Source organism: Lissotriton vulgaris, chromosome 5 (genome assembly GCF_964263255.1).
Source record: "Lissotriton vulgaris chromosome 5, aLisVul1.2, whole genome shotgun sequence".
Classification (NCBI taxonomy): domain Eukaryota; kingdom Metazoa; phylum Chordata; class Amphibia; order Caudata; family Salamandridae; genus Lissotriton; species Lissotriton vulgaris.
Genome location: NC_141693.1, coordinates 1,503,350,654 through 1,503,369,218, shown reverse-complemented (window position 1 = coordinate 1,503,369,218; position 18,565 = coordinate 1,503,350,654). Strand labels below are relative to the sequence as shown.

The following is an 18,565-nucleotide window of genomic DNA, read 5'->3' as shown; positions in this document are numbered from 1 at the left end:
ATGCAGGCGACACGATACTATAGGTTTATGACCCCCAAGCGAATCTCGACCCGTTACTCAGAGAGATCCTCAGATTTGGCCGCTTTTCCGGCCTCCAAATCAATTGGGGTAAATCGATAATCTACCCGCTCACAGAGGGTATGTCCAGATGTGCTTCAGAATTCCCTTTAGAGTGGTGCACCGACTCAGTTAAATATATAGGAATCCACATACATCGAGATATCGAACAGGTAGTGCGACGCAACTACGGGGTGGCGGTCTCCCAGCTAGAGGCACAAAACTCCTGGCTTAAACTCCCACTATCCATGGCGGGACGCGTTGCTTTGATGAAGATGGTAGTTCTCCCCAAATTTTTGTATTTCTTCAGAATATTCCGATCCCCCTAACAAACACATTTTTCGACACTCTGCGGTTCTTACTGATCAAGCTGGTGTGGGGAGGAAGGAAGCCCAGGGTGCAATGGCGAGTGATGACGCTTCCATATGAACGGGGTGGGTTTGGAGTACCTGATTTACACCTATACTATCTGACTGCACAAGCCAACTTTGCACATGCCTGGTGTCACCCCGATGCCAGAATTACCTATCTTCACCCTGAATCTGACTTCGTTCTACCCGGCGTGTTAGCCTCGATACTACCCTCTGGTATCCCCCGAGACCCAAAAATCATACAGCCGGTGTACACCACCAGCTGGGAGTGGCTGAGGCTCTGTAGACTTACCCATGTGACTACTTTATATTCTTCGTCCCTCCCGCTGCCAAACGCCCAATTGTTACCCATCATAGCCGAAAAGCTAGTCCATAGGACATGCGCCAAATTTAACTTGCACACACTGGGAGATCTCTTCGCCGCCGGTCATATTTTTGATCTAGAAGAGATGCCCGAGCTGGCAGAAGCTATATTTATGGGCAGGTTTATAGTGGCCAAACTGCGCTCAGCCCTGCGTGATAGGTTCCCAGAGTATCCTCTGGAGCCACCTTCCTTTCCCCCCTTAACGTTGGTGATAACCAGCGAAAGGGCACTACACATCAAATTACAGCTTTATAAGGCCTGTTCCGCTGAGCTTCCACTGGACGACACAATGATCCGCTCTGCTTGGGAGTCTGATTTGGGCACTTCCATTATGGATGAGCAGTGGTTGGCATGCTGCAGGGTTACTAAGACTGTATCGTTAAATAGCAAACACAGGCTCCTACATTTTAAATTTCTGCGCAGGCTCTATGCTACACCCGCTGGAACGCACAAAATAGACCCCTCCAGACCACATACCTGTCAGCGCTGCACAGCACCTCATGCAGACTTCGCACATATGGCCTGGGGCTGCCCACGGATCCACGATTTCTGGGTGAACATTCACAAACTACTTAGTACAATGATACATGTCCTGATGGAACCATTGCCAGACATCGTGTTATTAGGATACGTGGTACAGATCCCTCTCAAAGTTCGTAAATTTGCCGCGATTGCATTGCTTTTAGCTAAAAGAGAGGTCGCAATAGTTTGGGGAGGCAAGAGAGCTCCAACAACGAAGGGATGGCTCCAGAGCATGGCAACCTGCACAACAAAAAGTGATATGTATGCCAACACCGTCCCGGCATCATCCAGACCCAGAGACATATGGGGCCCATTCCGTACTTTTTTGGCCGCACAGCAACCACCTTCCTCTACACAACAAGGTCAGGGCAAGGAACCAACAGGAGTGGGTTGAAGGGATCGTTAGACTTATATATTTGTCGCTGTATTGTGTTCCTGTAGTTCTGAACTGTTATACACTAATGATTCTAGAGAATTGTAGCTGTCGAACCGCACCTACTGCCTTATACCATTGTAAATTGTGCTATGCAATATCTTCTTGTAAAATCGATAAATAAAGTTAATAAAAATAAAATAAATATCTGCATCAGTACTACTATACACTTGCTGGAATCCCAGTTTACTGAACATAACACTAGCGAATACTGCACGTGGCCTCATCAAAGCTGACTTCATACATATTTCATTGCACTTTCTGGCACAATATATTTCCGTCACTCCGACATCTTTGATGTCCAAATCATACATTCTATATTAATTGCAAACAGACCCAGAAAGCAAACAGAACAGACATTTTCAATTGCACCAATGCAGATAAATTGAAACTGTCTTAAGCACAAAAGCGACCGCTTAGCACTTTTCCTCAAGAAGGTATGACAATTGTTTAAGGATGCTAACAGACATTTGTGGGGTTCCTAGTATTCAGTATCTCCTACAATGCAAAAGACTGAATCAAAGCAATGTGGGAAGCCAATAAGGAAGAAAGTACTCAAAATATAAACAAGTTGTTTAACAGCTCTGTGTCGAAACTTACAGAGGAATGATTTTGTAGTTGGTGGGAGAAACTTGCTGAAGGCTGAGGTGGTCCAGTGCAGCTGCATATCAGCACAGAATAAGGCATGGGGGCCCCACCGGGAAGGTGGGGGCAAAAACAAAGTAGTGCTCAGCTTGGTAGGAAGTGATCGAGCGAGGGTGAAAACAAAACTTTTTGAATACCCCTCGTGAAGTTGGCTTCTCATAACAGTAAAATGTATTAATTGTGTGGTTTTATTATTAACCAATGTAGAATAGAAAGTGCACACACAAATATACGTGGGATACTAATATGCTTGTGTTGCAAACAGTAATCCATGAATTATGTGAAACTGTCTTGCTAATATAGTGCGAACATGCTATAATCTAATGAAAGGCTATGCATGAATGCTTTCTAAATGTATAATTGTGGCAGAAATAATGGAGAATGGTATGAAAACAATGCATAATTGTGGCTTGAAAGCTAGGTAACCACTAACAAGGAGAATTTAGATTGGGGGGAGGTAAACAGAAGGGTTTCTATCTGAAATCCAACGTTTAATTGTGTTTGTTTCTATGATAGTTCCCGTTATGGCTCATGCGGCCTAGTAAAACATGGAGGGTTTGCCAGACTCCAAGTGAATGTCTCTACGCATGCGCGACTGTGCTCGAGAGATGTGCAAGCAGCCTGTGCCTGTGCAGCTGATGTCAAGGTCGGCGTGGCCTGAAGGGAAGAAGTGTGCCAAGTTAAAGATGTCCGTGTCGTGAGCCTGGGAAAGTACATGAAAGTGACAAGTTAAAGGACAAGGGTCAAAGAGTGTAATAATGAACAATCGAAACCTAATTGTGTATGGAGCAATGACTAGGCGGAAATATGGACAATGAGGAGATGAGGTTATCCTCATCCCCATCCACCCCTTGAACGGACCAATGAGAATTGAATGTGAATCCTAAAAGTTTCAAATTTTTAGTTAGATAGTTAGGGATAAAGGGTATAAAAGAGGTCGTTTGGAAGAGAAAAAAAAAGCGTGTTTTTGAATTACTTTTCGCACCACGACATGCTGTCAGACTAATCGATTTTTCCATGGTGCAAAGACTGACATTTTTCCTGACTTTAACTTTTGATGGGGACGGAGTCCGGATAGAAGGTGAACATCGAGAAAGAACAGAGAGGCTGTTTTTGGTACCTCTTCTGCTTTAACCTGGATTTCTATTGCCGAGAAGATTATTAATATGTCTTTGACTTATCTCTCTGAACTATTCTGCTAAATAAATGTAAACTGTTTGAATTTAAATTTTCTTTTGTCTTTAGGTGAATTTATAAAATGGTTAATGGTATTCTAATTAAAAGGTTTGTTAAAATAAGGTCATGCTAGGAGATTAAATTTTGAATAAAACTTAAAGAAATTGAGAATTAAGCTGGTCTTGTTGTCCATTAGTTAACTTTTACTAGATGATCCATTGAACAAACAGTGGGGTGTCTTAATGTTTTCTTCAGAATTAAACCCATGGTAAGACCTAATAAACTGCAGATGTATATGATGTATATAATATATAGATTAATTAGATGAAGTAGATCACTCCGCTATTCCAGCAGCTCATCCTCTGGTTTTCACTGATCTTGGGAGCAGGGCGATTTGTGTGAATGAATGACCTGCGGTGTAATGGGCCCCACCGACGAGTAAAGTGTGATAGCTCCTAGGATATATAGTGATGGTTTGGTTTGAAGCAGCACTAGATCAGAAGCATAGCACTCCATGCATTCCAGCTGTGTGAAGGTAGATAAAACAACTGTACAAGGGGCAAGGCTGCATAGCAGAAAGGGCAACTAAAATCCCTGCACTAGGTATATATTAGTTTTAGCAGGTAAGCAGGACCATAGCCACTTCGTACGTGACAGCACAAACACGTAGAACAATTGGTACCGGATTCGTCCAGATGTACAGTAGGGGGGACTGGAGGGACTGGCAAACAATAATTCAGTTGGAACTGAAGGCAGTTGGAGGCAGGCTTGTCGAGCATTCCGATATGTAGACAAGACTTGCAGTTGGGAATATTTCTAAATTGTAAGCCTCCAGCAGACTGTCAATATGGTACTTCTTACCCCAGCACCCACTGTTCTGTTTAAGCCAAGTACGAGAAAGAACGCCCAGCATCCCCAATACAGGCACTAAGCATGCATGTACACGACAATAGGCATGGGGAAAAACGCATGGAAAAGAATAAAGGAAACATCGGGGGCACAAGACAATGGATGAAGTGGTGGCACAGAACACTTGGTAGAAAGAGGGAAGAATTACAAAAAGTAAGCAGAACTGGAGTGATGGTCCACTATAACACAGAGCATCTTCTCACAATTTGCAGAAAGTGGAGCTATAATCATTTTCTGCACTCTCTAGACCTCCCCAGACCCTATTTTTCGTAGTGTGAAAATATGTCCCAACATCTCTAAATCTATACTCCTTCTATACTATTGCATTTCTTCTAAAGAAAGGGGTAAATACTAATTTGGTAATAGTTTTGCTTTTGTATCATGACTGGCAAAACGAGTTGCAGAAGAGAAAGTCCAAGGCAGCGTGAAATGGCTGATGCTATATTTTATTTGAACCAGAGTTTTTTTCAACATAATTTATAGTAACATTTTCACAAAAAAGGTAAATACCCACAAGTCACACAATGTACGAGTCTGCACTTCTAGGCGAGGAACCATAGAAATTCCTCAGCTTGGATACCTATAACGAGCAGAATGAACTACTGAATGCTATCTAAGAGTAACTGAGAATAAGGTTTATTCGGGTGTACTAAGCACATCCCCCAGACAACATGCCAGCTGAAGAAATTGGTCTTCCCTTCTCATCCTTGCTTTCAATCTCTCCTCTATAATCTTAATAAGAGTTACTTCTAGTTATCTAATTATTACAGTTTCTTGTACTGTAAAAACAAGTACATGTCAACACCAAATGTATCCCATAACTTGTTAAACCATCCTGAGAAACTCATACCACTCAATTCTTGAATGCTCTGCAACCGCTTCACCATGAATTATTATGCAGTCCTTAAAAAAGAAAGTTCCATGTATTTAGCTGTAAAACAATTTCGCTGAAGTCTGGGCTTACTCTAGTCTCCTGAGAACACCAATTGGATCCCCCTTTCAATCAAACTGCAAAAAAAAGAAAACCACTTCCACATGAGTGTAGGGATTCTCAAACAAAATGTATAGAGTGCAAGAGAAAATGTTAGGCCGGGGAATATTTACAGTATTGTACAAAACGTCTGCCTCTCGTCCTTGTACAAAGACACTTATTGACTATCCTCAGCAGGCCATATATCCTTCCAGTGTCTGCTGGCGAGAAGTCTGGGAGAGCACTCATTACCAGAGACAGTCTCTTGTGAACTTCATCAGCTGATGCACATTCTGATGAATATTCAAAGGGTAGTGATACCTCCATTGAAGACAGAGTCCCCTTCCTGTGAATCATCTCATACCAGAGCCAGGCCCTTGCTGCTGCTTGCGGATCTTGTTGAGAAGTTCCATATACTGGACCATAGTGTCTGCTGGGCTGTAGACGGACTCATGCTTATTGCTGAATACAGAAGGGAGGCCGGGAGCATGGCTTCCCATAAAGCTTTGCATGAACTCCACCATTAGGTTCCAGCAATCGTTGACAATCACACAAGGGCAGTAGTCCACCTAAGAACAAGAAAAGAAAAGTAAGCAAAAGGAGCACTATGTAAGATTCAACACACAAGGCAATGCTAAGATGGCTGAATGAGAAGTCAAAGACTTTTCAAAAGAAATAAGCATAACTCTTCTATTAAAACAATTCTCCAGAAAATGATACATATGTGTTTAAAATGTACACATTGATGAATTGTAAGAATCTATAAAGTTAAGACCCTAGATAAGATGATATGTCTGGTTTCAAGCTGATAATTATCCCAAATGTGCACATTTGCAATTCATTTAGGAGGTTGAGTTGGAGTTAAAAATAAATCTATGCAGTAGCATTCAATGGTGAAACAAAAATGATTAAATCTGTTTCTCATTCAAATCTAATGTTTTTTGGGGGGGTTTGGCAGAAAGAAGTTACAAAAACGAAAGAGAAAATCATAGAAGTGGTGGTATCTATTGGGATATTGCTGAACTGGTCAAGTAATTACAAAACTGAAATCATTCGGCAGGCAGGTTGCCTATGAAGAAAGCAGGGAAAATGTGCTATAATTTTACCTTAAAATGACCGTCAGGTGCATTGATGTATTATCTGGTCTATCTCAGACCCCTACTTGCCACTATGTTTCGTTTGCAATTGACTTGTTAAAAAGCTTGGGAATGCTAATAACTTTAGGAAAACAATGACTGAGATGTACTATCACTCCTCTGATTTAGAAGTAAATTTCACATTTTTTGCAAAAGTTTAGATAATGATAAAAAGAAAAACTGCCATCAGGATAGGCCATGTATATTCAGACAACAGTGGTAGATAGTACGCATTAACATTTTATGAAAGGAAATTAATTTTAACTGTCATACTGAAGAATCAACACTTTATTGAAAAGTATTTAATTGTATAGTTATAATAGGAAAGGAGATTGTTCTGATAATGACAATACATTTGAGTCTGTGGGAAAGGTCTGTATCTGAACAGGACAGCAAAAATTGGTCAGCCCAAAACAGTTTAAACTGTGAATATCCACCTAGCGAATCACTATGTTTTCAGGGTGTAACATTTCTTCACAAAATAATGATTCGGCTTTAACTTATCTGAACTCTCTTAAACAGATCATTTATGGGTGTTTGTGACATGGAGAAGTGAAAGCATTGGCATCTTTTTTTTTTATAAGGGTGAGGTAGCGAGTCTTAGAAGGGATATTCACAAGCAGTGTCATCCACAGCCCAATTCATAGGACTGCCCCGTTACAAGATCTAGCCTGTGCAGACGATCAACTGCAGGTTTTGACCTGATGAACCTTCAGTAATGTAAGGTTGTCCCCCTATTTATTCAAATGGACTCAAACCTGCACCTCCCAAAATATATTGTGTAGTTAATAAGTACCAGTACTAAAAGCATGGAGTCTTAAGTACAAAGAACCATATTTTCAGTCAGGGAATCGTCTGTTCTGATAAATTCAAATTTGCTTTAGACCAGGTCAGAGTGTTAGACACACAGGGTTCAACGTCTCTACTACAGTTAGTACTTACAAACTACAGAAAACAAACCGGCAGATGTTTATCTGGGATAAATACAGAATAATGAGCAAATCATGTTTCAAATTGCTCTCAAAAGGCCCCCTCCTTACACATTTTATATACCCCTTTCACACAGTTAATGATCTTCTTTCTATTTCCCTTGTACAGCTACAGATATAACATGGCACCCCTGGCATATGCAGTGGTATTCTGTAGCCAATGTTTGTAGTTATTACTGCATTTAAAAGTCCTCAAGTACTCTTCGTTATCCAGCAGTACTGGCAAAAACAGATTGTCTTGACCACTATGATTAAAATCAGTGGTACTGGCACATTTTTCTCCCATCCTAACACCACACTGCTGGTCCTATGACTTCACCACCACAATCTGTGCACAAATATTCCATCAGCTCATTTGATTATTCAGTAGCACCTCCCCAGATGTTTCCTGCCCCTTGGTGGTTAAGTAATGGCTCTTCTACAGATAGTCCTTGGCCCCAATTAGTTAACTAGCAGCATGCCACCAATATTTTGCCTTTGTGTCTTAGCTGTAGCACTACAGATATTTCCTGAGACTCCACTTCTATGCAGCTAACTCTCCCCAGATAACTCTTGTACCCCTCTGGTTAGCTTGCAAGCAGAAATCCTAAAGATATTTCTTAAGACTTAACAGTACCTCCACAGATATTCCTCGGGCGCTGGTCCCCATGGCAACAGTTCCAATCTTTATCAGGAAGTCACAGTACTGATAGCGGGTACCTCGGCTCTCAATTTTGTTGGCCTTAGCATTTTGGAAGAATCCCTTCAGCTTCACCATCAGTACATCAAAATTGGCATCTGCAATCAAGCAGGGACCGTTTTCAAAGAGGGCATAGCAGCTGAGTGGGGCCTCAGAGCTATGCATCACGTACATAAGTTTACCTTGCTGTCCTGAAATGATCAAGAACATTTATTAAACTGATATTTTGCATTGTATACATAGTCACATACACTCAGAGACTACTATTCAGCCAATGCATGGCTTTGAACTCCAAGTTGACACATTTTTTATAATCATCTGTAAAATATGGCCCAGTTATAGATCCCCCTACACAGCTGGCTAAACACAGGCTGAGAGTCATCTTATCAATTTGAGACAGTGAACGTGGCGGACTGTAACTCATGAACCAACTGCACATGAAGCTGGTACGTTCTGGGCAATAATCAGTCCAGTGAGACTTAAAATTATCAATTGGTTAGTGAGCTCCAAAAATGCTTTCACCACGAATGGACACACTGAAGTATCATATATATATATATATATATATATATATATATATATATATATATATATACACACATATACTTACACACACACATTGTAAGACTTCATTAAATTCAATGTCCTAAGCTAGAGCCGTAAATGAGTATAAATGTAACTATAAAAAGAAACGCTATAGTGGCAATGAAAGCAATGAATATACAAATTCTTAAAAAGAATTTAAACACTGTGATGGTGTTTCGGAAGTGCATTGCACTGAATGATGGACCTAGCCTTTTTTTATTTTGTTATTCAACCCCTCCTTTCTAGCCACTCCCTAAACTGTCTTAGCACCAAAACAGCGGTTTCTAGTGTGGCCTCTAGCCTGCATATCTTAGCTGAAAAACAAGCCTTTTCTTTTTTTCAAGACATTCTCTCTTTGTCTTTCCTATTTGTGGTGTTCCTAGCGAGCCAATAAGGCCAGACAAGTTCTGAAGAACGGATGGCCTTCACTGAAGAGGTTTAGAGCTTATTCGACAGGAACCAAATCTCCCAGGGAGTTGTATAGTCCTCTCTGTCCAAGACATGTCTGCACGAAGCCTTAAAACACTTTTCTGAATATTTTGCAAAAGGCAGTCTTCATGTTAAATGATGTAAAATGCAATAATTAGCATATTAGTCTAGATTGCACCTTAACTAAATTAGATTACTCACTATAAATCATATGAATACATACATATGAATGATTGATTTACTATCAAACCATATAATAACGCAAACGTTAAACCTGTGCAATCAATACTAAATGCAGAACTCGTTTATAAAAGAACATGTGCACTTAAATAAAGACGTATATGAAACATTCAAACTTTACATCCAAGTGAGTAGCTATAAGTGAGTTACGCTGGCTGTCCTTTCACTCAGGGTAGTGAGCCTGATTCCCTATAGTGGTGGCCCTACGTTCAAACTGACCAGGATGTTGCTGTTCTACATTCTTCAACTCTCTGGGCAGCACAGACTAGGGTTCTGCGTCATTCATTTTCTCATGGTGGTGGGCCTCAAATGTAATGGACCAAGATTAATTTGCCCCTTTTTGTCATTTTGTTGGAAGCCTTACAGCGGGATGGCAAGCCTACTGTGGTCTTTCGTGACTTTTGGATGGGAAGAACGAGGCTGTTGCACACTTGGATCTCTGCTACAAGGGCGATTGAAAGTGGGTGTTTTGCTTATAGAACGTAAAGATCTCTTAAATACTCAGGGGTGTGGAATTTGATAAAATATCTACTAGTCCATGGGGCAGGTTGTTTCATAAATCTACTTGTCCTGTAACAAAATCCACTTGTCCGTTTGGTGCCATGTAATGCGGCGACACATTATGGCAGCAATCTCATTATATAAGAGCTCTGATATAGCCTATCTGATTATGCCAGGGCTCATACCATAGTAGTGTTTGAGAAGTAGCAATCCCCTATGTTGCCATGTTTCCGCAGATCTACATACTGGGGCTGAAGGTAGTGGTAAGCAATAGTTCCAGGGGTGGGGTGCCCTTTTGAGTCTGTGCAAACCTAACAACTATTCTCTAATCTTTTCCCATACTGAGAAATGTTGGAAATTTACTCAATGGCAGACATAAACCTTGTTCCAGAGTTGGGAAAAAAATGGTGGGAGGGTTGTAGACTTGTAAAAACTCAGATTTTCGCTAGAGCAAATCTACACATGCATATTTGCTCATGCTAAAATGCATTACGCAAACATTTCTTGCTCTACTTCTGTAAATTCTTGTGAATTCACGAAAGCTGTATAGTTGCACTAAATGCAAGAACACATACCATGGGTGCACTTTTGAGACTTTCTTTAAAAATTGGGCCCCTAATTTGGTCTGGCGTTAACCATGACTTTCTGTGCTTATTAAAATTCTTATTCTCTCTCTCACTGTGAATCGGTAGGCTTCACTGTGAGTGACAGCAAAACACACAAGATGATGAACGGAATGTTGCACAATGGCAAAACATTTACCCTTAGTCACAGATCTGGGTCAAGTCAAAGATAGCTTTATTCGATTTTACATATTAAAAATCATAAAAGCAGATACAAAAGACAATAAAAACACATTACAGTCAGTTCCACGACAATTTGCCATGCAAAGGTACATAATAGTGCTAGTAGATAAATAAATATTATTTAAATTGGGGGTCAGTTCATTGATTTCCTGCATCTAATCACATTTTTCAAAATATTTGACACAAAATACATGGTCATTTCGTCTTCCAGCATCTGAAGTTTCAGAAGGGCTGGTCTACACTGTCTCAGTCCCCACTTTTTCAACAAGAGGATTAGATATTTATTTCGTGCAAAGGAGTAAAATTTACAGAACACACAATGGATTGTAGATTGTTGTGAAATGTCATCGCATGGGCACGGTGGTAAGTCTTTTGACCATGAGTTAATTTCTGGGAAGGTTACCAGTCTAAAGAAACTGTCCCCTCTAAAGCGTGTTAACAGCATTCTAGAAAAGCTGCTCTGTACCAGAATTAAATATTTTTGTAAACTACTCCCCTGCAACATTAATTGATTCTGTATTACAGACTCCTTTGTCCCTTCCATCTGCCACCGTTTTAACTCTAATAGTTCTAAGCACAGTTCTTTCAACTTTTTTCTAGAAATAGAACTTAGAGTGCTTGGCAATGAAAAATATTCAGGGTGTCCAAGCTGTTCTAAAAAAGACTTTACATAGGAAAACCATTTAATTTTTTGCCCCTCCTGAAGATCCAAACAGTCCTGTATAATCTCTCTGTTAAGGCCAGTTTCTTCCGAATTCAAGACTTTGTGCCAAAGTAGAACCGGGCTTATTTTAATTAGGTCGGTCACATAAGTCAAACCCAGTTCTTTATGACAAACGTAACTTGATGCTGAAGCTGGGAGTGCCAACAAAAATCGGAGAAAGGCATTTTTGCAGATTTGGATATCTCTAGTGTTAATAATCCCCCATATCCCTGCACCATAGGTTACGGTAGACACACATTTCGACTTATAAATGTCGACGAGAATATGTACAGGACGGGCCCCCAATTTATTAGCAAATTTTTTTTACGGCTCCGCTAGCGCGAGAAAACGCTAGTTTCCTCGCTTCGGCTGCAGACGCCCATGTTCCCTTTTTATTAAAAACTATTCCTAAATAGGAAAATTTGTCTGTTGACTTTATCTTAGACTTTTCTAAAAAAGTGCTGCATAAAACATTTCTCTTAGATGTACAACACAAATTAAAAGTTTTAGTAATATTTATTTTTAATCCTCGCTCCCATATAATCAGCAAAGGTAGAAAGTGCCCTCTGGAGACCCACCTGAGTTCATGACATGATTACCACGTCATCGGCATATAATAAAAGTGGAACTGGACTACCTTTACTTTGGGGGAAATCCGTTTTAGCCGTTAATTATTGGGTGGCCACACTGTTAATATACAAATTAAATAAAAAGGGTGCAAGAATGCAACCCTGCCGCCCTCCTTTCCTTATGGGAAAGACAGGTGTGCATTCGCCCCTATTCCCGAAGCGCACTTTGGCCCGGCCCCCCTATATAGTTCTTTAATATAATTCAGCAAGGTAGTTTCAATGCCAAGTTGCGCCAATGTGTCCCATAAGATCTCATGACTAAGGCAGTCAAAGGCCGAACTTAAGTCGACGAATGACAAAAAAAGGTTACCCTTTTTTGCCACTACATATTTCCCTACAAGAATGGCCAAATTTAAACCTTGCTCGACGGTTCCTAAGCCCGCCATAAAACCATACTGAAATCTGGAGAGGATTTCTGCCTCTTCCGCCCATGCTTGTAGCCTATGAAAAGGGGGGGCCCTTGGCCCCCCCGCCCGCATGGCGGTGCGGCGATCCCCTCTCCCCTTGCCTCCCGGTGGTGTGGGGGCGTGATCTCCCGGCGCCCAATGGTTACGCGGGAGGTGTGCGCCACACCACCGGTCGGCCGATGCCCAATCCCTGACCCGGGAGGCGTGGTGCAGTCTTCCGGGTCAAGGGGCGGGCGTCGAGGGGTGAGGGCGGCCCGCCCTCTCCCCGCGTCCCTGGGAATAAAAGAGGGGGGAGCGCTCAGGTGGCCCTTCTTGTCGCCTGACGCGCCCCCACACTGGTCGTGCCCCGCGCTCGGGCCTCCTAATTTTCTCCACCCACCATCCCTGGAACAAAGCTGTGTTGTGCATTATGTATACCTGTTTTGTTATTTATCGAGTGTTTCCCTTTAGGATGTATAAATGGATCAGAATGTCAGCAGACTGTTTGATGTAGACTGGCTTTGTGTATATCTCTCGTGTATTAAGTATTGGCTTCCCGTTTTTGGGAGAAATGTTAAAATGTAATTATTGATGTTATCTGTTTCGTTTAGGCCTTTTTCCCCATAGTAGCTTGATGATGATATGTCATGACATGGTTGTAGATAGTGTAGCTGTCCTTTAGTTCCTTTTTTCCACAGGTCGTCGTATTTATTAGGGTATTGGACATGCGGTAAGGTCATGACCGGTGAGCAGCTATTTTAAGGTCTTAGGGGGCGGCATCATCCTTTGGAGGTGTCCGCCCAGGGGGAGGAGGGGTCACTGGCCCCTCCTAGAACTTCAGGGGCAGCTGGTAACGCAAGTTAGGGCCCTCCTTCACTGGTTAAATGAAGTTCACGGGGTGGACCGAGTAATAACGGGCTCGGCTGCATGGGTGGACCGAGTAATTAACGGGCTCGGCTGCATGGGTGGACCGAGTAATTAACGGGCTCAGCTGCAAGGGTGGACCGAGTAATTAACGGGCTCGGCTGCAAGGGTGGACCGAGTAATTAACGGGCTCGGCTGCAAGGGTGGACCGAGTAATTAACGGGCTCGGCCTCAGGGGTGGATCGGGTAATTAACGGGCCCGGCTGCGCATGCGCACCTGCGTAAGGGCGCAGCTTGTAAGACCTGACACCGGTTAGCAACCTTGCCATATCGCCATAAATGTTTGTATGCAAAAATTTTCAGATGAGGATGTTAGATTCGGTTAGGAAACAAGCTGTATTAGAATCTTGTTAAGGCTAGCCGATCACAATTGTCGATATGAATGTATCTAAATGTTTCTGAATATTTTTGCATAAAAATTGTATATTTTGTTTAACAATTTTATTATTTTGTATCTTAATAAATACGGCCGGGGGGTCTTGCGACCCCCCGCCTTCCAAAGACAAATCCTGTTCCGTTTCGTTGTGTTCTGGGTTGATGTGGGCATACAGGGAGAGGGGCGGTAGCCGTCGCTGACCATGTTCAGTACCACTCGTCCTGCCACTTTCATAAGAGAGTCTAAAAGCGAAATTGGGCGATAGCACTTTGGATCGTTTCGATCCCCCTTTTTAGGTCTCGGCTAGTAACGCGCTGAAAGCGCGTTCTCGCCAGAGAACTATTGTCGGCGTCTCAGCAGTCTGAGAACACCGAAGTGAAACAAGACCTGGCCGCGCGCAGCGTTTCCCCATAGGATAACGTTGTGCGCGCGGCCAGGTCTTGTCTCCACAGCATGCCAATGCAGCCCGGATCGCGACGCGCGCCTGCTGGAATGCAGGGGTAGTCTGCATACCAGCGCGCGGCGCTGATAACACACACATGGCTGCCCCTTCAAGCAGGCTTTGTTAAGTTGCAGGGCGTGCCTCCCCTTTCCTAACTAGTTTTTTTTCCAATTCCTGGCTCCTTCCGATCTCCTCGGTGTTTTGTTATTGGTCCCACTGCTATTCCTGGCCCCCTCCTTTCTATTCTTGGCCCCCTCCTGCCAAGGCATCGGAGCAGCAGCCACATGGGTATGTATAACCACTGGAGTACGCCATAGCCTGCGCCGTCACTCACACGGAGTCTGACAGCATACGGGGTTACCTGGCAACGTGCACTGTCCTCCCCTTGTAAAACCTGGTAGCCTCCACTAGTATTCCTGTGAATACCTGACGGCGCGCACAGTTGCGCACATATAGTGAATGTAAACAATGATTGATAGCCCCAGGGAGCAAATGACACCATGCATTATTACCTCGGGCAGGACCTCACAGAATGCATTGATGCATTGTTGCCCATAGGGAATATGTGTAAGCATGCCACGTTAGCCCTGCACCACCCCCGGTAGTAATAGCATACGGTCTTTAATGCCTACATTATTAGTCCCAGGGAGTACATGCAGTATGCTTTGTTGGGCACGGGAATATTCGACAGGATGCACTGTTACAGCTAGAGAGTATCTAACAGCAAGCAATGTTGCCGCCCCACCTCCCCCCCCCCTTCCACCCATCTGATAGCATGTAGTTTTATCCCCAACCTATCTGACGCCTGCATTGTTAGTCCAAGGTTGTACATGACAGCATGTACTGTTGGTATCAGACAGGGCAGCATGACGGCATAAACTGTTAGACCGAGGTGGTGTTTGACAGCATTTTTTTTTTACCCTACAACATGTATTGTTATTTGCTTCATTATTATTCCCAGGGAGTATCTGACTGACAGCGTTCACTGTTGCGAACACAGATTATTCAGTAATCCTCCATTTTTATCCCACAGGGAGTAACTCACACCATGCATTGTTACCCCCAGGAGTAACTCTCAGAATACAATGTCATTTATTTAAGATTTAAAAAAATAAATAATGAGCAATGCCAATAGCTCTACCTTTAATGCTGCTGAGACCATTGCATTGTAAATGCTTGTTGAAAATTGGGACCACTACCGCCTCTTGCCACGTATCAATAAAGCCTATATTGTTACTGCTATTGAGGACATTTGTCAAGAGTGGTGCCCATAGATCTGTGTCATGTATATAAATATCTACGGGCACCCCATCTGGGCCAGCCGCTTTTCCTGCAGCGCTTTCCGCTATAGCCAGCTCAATTTCAGATATGGTGAAATTGATGCTCAAGGGTAACAGACTTTGTATGCTGACCACTACCCTCTCCTGAAGTTCATTATAGATAAATTCCACTCTCATCTTTCTTATATAGATCTGTAAAATGATCTACCCATGTAGCTTCATCAATGGCCACTTCCATGATGTCTGTATTTCTTTCAATAAAGAAGGGGACATTCACCGCCTTCCAAAAACCCACCGTGTCCCTCAAGATGCACGCTTGATGTAGTGACCTCCAAGCCTCCTGTTTTAGTTCTGTTTTCCTGATTTTAATTGCGGAATCATACCTTGCTCTAGCCTGTCTGATTTCGCGACATTTTTGGGATCTTTAAGGGTAGATTTTAAGGCTGCGTGGGCTTTGCTGCAGGCTATATCAAACCATCCCTCCCCCTCTTTTTTAGGGCCCTTCTTAGGTGGTTTAGTTATTGCCTTGTGAATTGCTCCAGAAATCTTCTGGAAGGCTGCCACTATTTGAACGCTATCAGTAGTCTCTGAGAGGCAAGTTATAATTTCATCATGGTGTTCTTTTAATAGAGATGTCACAAACTTCATAGGCTCAACTTTGTTCCACTTTATGTTGTACCCATTTTGCCTAGCTAATGCTATCCCATATTTGTAGAGGGTTTCCGCTACATTGCCAGATTTATTACTGTTCTGGGCGGAAGCCATAGAGAGACAAATGGGATAATGATCACTCAATACAGACTCTCCTGTGTAGCAACCTAGTACATAACCAGAGTGATTATTTGATATCAAGGCAAAGTCAATCACTGTGGTGCCACCCCTTCCAATAAAAGTTGGTAAAAAGGGGACCTGCCGGCTACATAGTTTCCAAACCCTAAATCCAATGAGTGGATCAGGGAATTAAAAGCACTCCCAACACTTGAGTGCTTAAAGTGAGTGCAGGGGTCACCTTTCAGATTTATCATCCCACAAACACCTTGGTTACTTTTTTTTTTTTTTAAATATGTTTATTGCGGCGAAGATAGCAAAAAGGCACAAATTATACAGTCATCAAGCCAGTTGACATGTAAAGAACAGGAAGGCCAGTTCCAAAGTAAATACACAGCCAATTACGGCCCACAACCCGGAGGCCGGGCGGCGTCAGAGTGAACCCATAAACGAATATAGAAATTTGCATTTGTGCTTTAAATATCAGAAAAACAGTATCAATGTCTACGCCAATTTGCTTATTTTGCATTTCCACACTATATAACGGTATAACATTAACGAAAAACCCCATGAATGGCATTTCTAGCGCTGATCCGAATACAGGAGGAGAAAAATGCAAGGGCCAGGTAGGACGCGGTCATCACAGTGCAGGGTGGTCAAATGGAATTACAGCTAATCACAAACATATCGAACAAGGAATATCGGCATGGCACATGGGACCTCTACTCTGCCTCCCGACACCCCGCCCCAGAAACACCTTGGTTACTTTGGGTGCATGAATGGCAATTTAGATCCCCCAACAGAACTACACATTCGTCCTCCTGGGAGTTTTCTATTAATTGTTGCACACTTTGTGCGAGATCCACCAGTGTCTTATTTATATCCTCCCTAGGGATATTGTTATACAAATTAATCAAAATGATAATTTGTTTTCCACCCAGGGATAAAACCAATATTTGGTAATAGTCTGATCCTAAGAGGCTCTTTTTAACTGTGATGTTTGCAGTATTGGCTATATAAATTCATAAGCCCCCGCATTTCTGCCCCTCTTTGAAAGCTTGGCAGGTGAAAAGAAGGTACGAAAGCCATTTAAATGAATTTCCTCCCTATCCCAGCATTCTTGGAAACAGATAATAGTACATTGTTCTATATAGGGCACACACCCTAGTACCTTTAATTTACTCAATAAACCCGCTATGTTCCATGACAGAAAAATAATGGAGTCATTATCATCCTTCCACTTAGTGAAGGCAGCTTGCTTATTTAAAACTGGGGAAATAGCTACTGTAAGCGTTTCAGTTCCCCTAAGATCTACCGTACTCCCGTCTTCCTGTGCATCAGATTTTGGGCTAGGCGAGGGATTTATCTGGGCCCTCCGTGAGCAAAATCCCCTCTGACGTATACTTCCATCAAATAATGATGCATTCTCCCTCACCAATTCCATTTCTGTACTATGGTTTAGAGGGCATGATCTGTTTGATGGATTTGAATAGTAATCTTTCGTGTTACCCCTTTTGGGTCCTGTGGGTTTCTTTTTGGACCTCTGACGTCAATCCACCATTTCTAGGCAGCTAAAAAGATTATCTTCGTGAACACCTCTCCATATGGCCTCCTGTCTGTAATCCTGGTTTGGCGCCCTGCCCCGGATATGCCGTGTAACACTTGTCCATTCGTCCTCATACCTCAATGGGACATTACGTGGGTAAAAGTATGCTAAAGGTCGAACTTCTATGGGTGACTGCGCGCTAAGGTAGCTCGTACTACTCCAATTACATATGTGCTCTACCGTGCGTGTGTCGCTAAAACTAACCAATACACAGTCTCCCGGGATTGTTTTAGTAGTTGTACCCACCCAGGGTGCTCTGTGCACCATCAGTATTCTGCTAGTAATATGGGGCGGCAAAGGCCGATTGGTATTTACCCAATGCGACACTTTGTTTTTTAGAGTCGCAAAGGATTCCTCCTTGGGAGTTCTTAGCTCTGGTAATCAATCATGACATTTATAGAGCGCGCTACTCACCCGGGAGGGTCTCATGGCGCTGGGGGAGAGGGGTCCACTACTGCTCGAAAAGCCAGGTCTTGAGTAGCTTCCTGAAGGTGAGATGGTCCTGGGTTAGCCGAAGGTGGATGGGGAGGGAGTTCCATGTCTTGGCTGCCAGGTAAAAGAAGGATCTTCCTCCGGCGGTGGCTCTGCGGATGCGAGGAACGGCAGCGAGTGCGAGGCTGGTCGACCTTAGCTGGCGGG

General features: G+C 42.8%; 1 protein-coding gene across 1 annotated transcript in view; it reads right to left on the bottom strand.

Annotated features, from left to right (window-relative positions):
- Window positions 1-4,905: 4,905 nt before the first annotated feature.
- The window catches only part of MED20 (mediator complex subunit 20), a 44,361-nt gene continuing 30,701 nt past the window's right edge, over window positions 4,906-18,565 (bottom strand). Inside the window, exons 3-4 of the mRNA XM_086923523.1 lie at window positions 8,189-8,442; window positions 4,906-6,016 (exon numbers count right to left, since the gene is read on the bottom strand). Coding sequence (XP_086779649.1) covers window positions 5,801-6,016; window positions 8,189-8,442 — 470 coding nt within the window. The 3' untranslated portion in view covers window positions 4,906-5,800. The remainder of the gene's footprint in view (window positions 6,017-8,188; window positions 8,443-18,565) is intronic.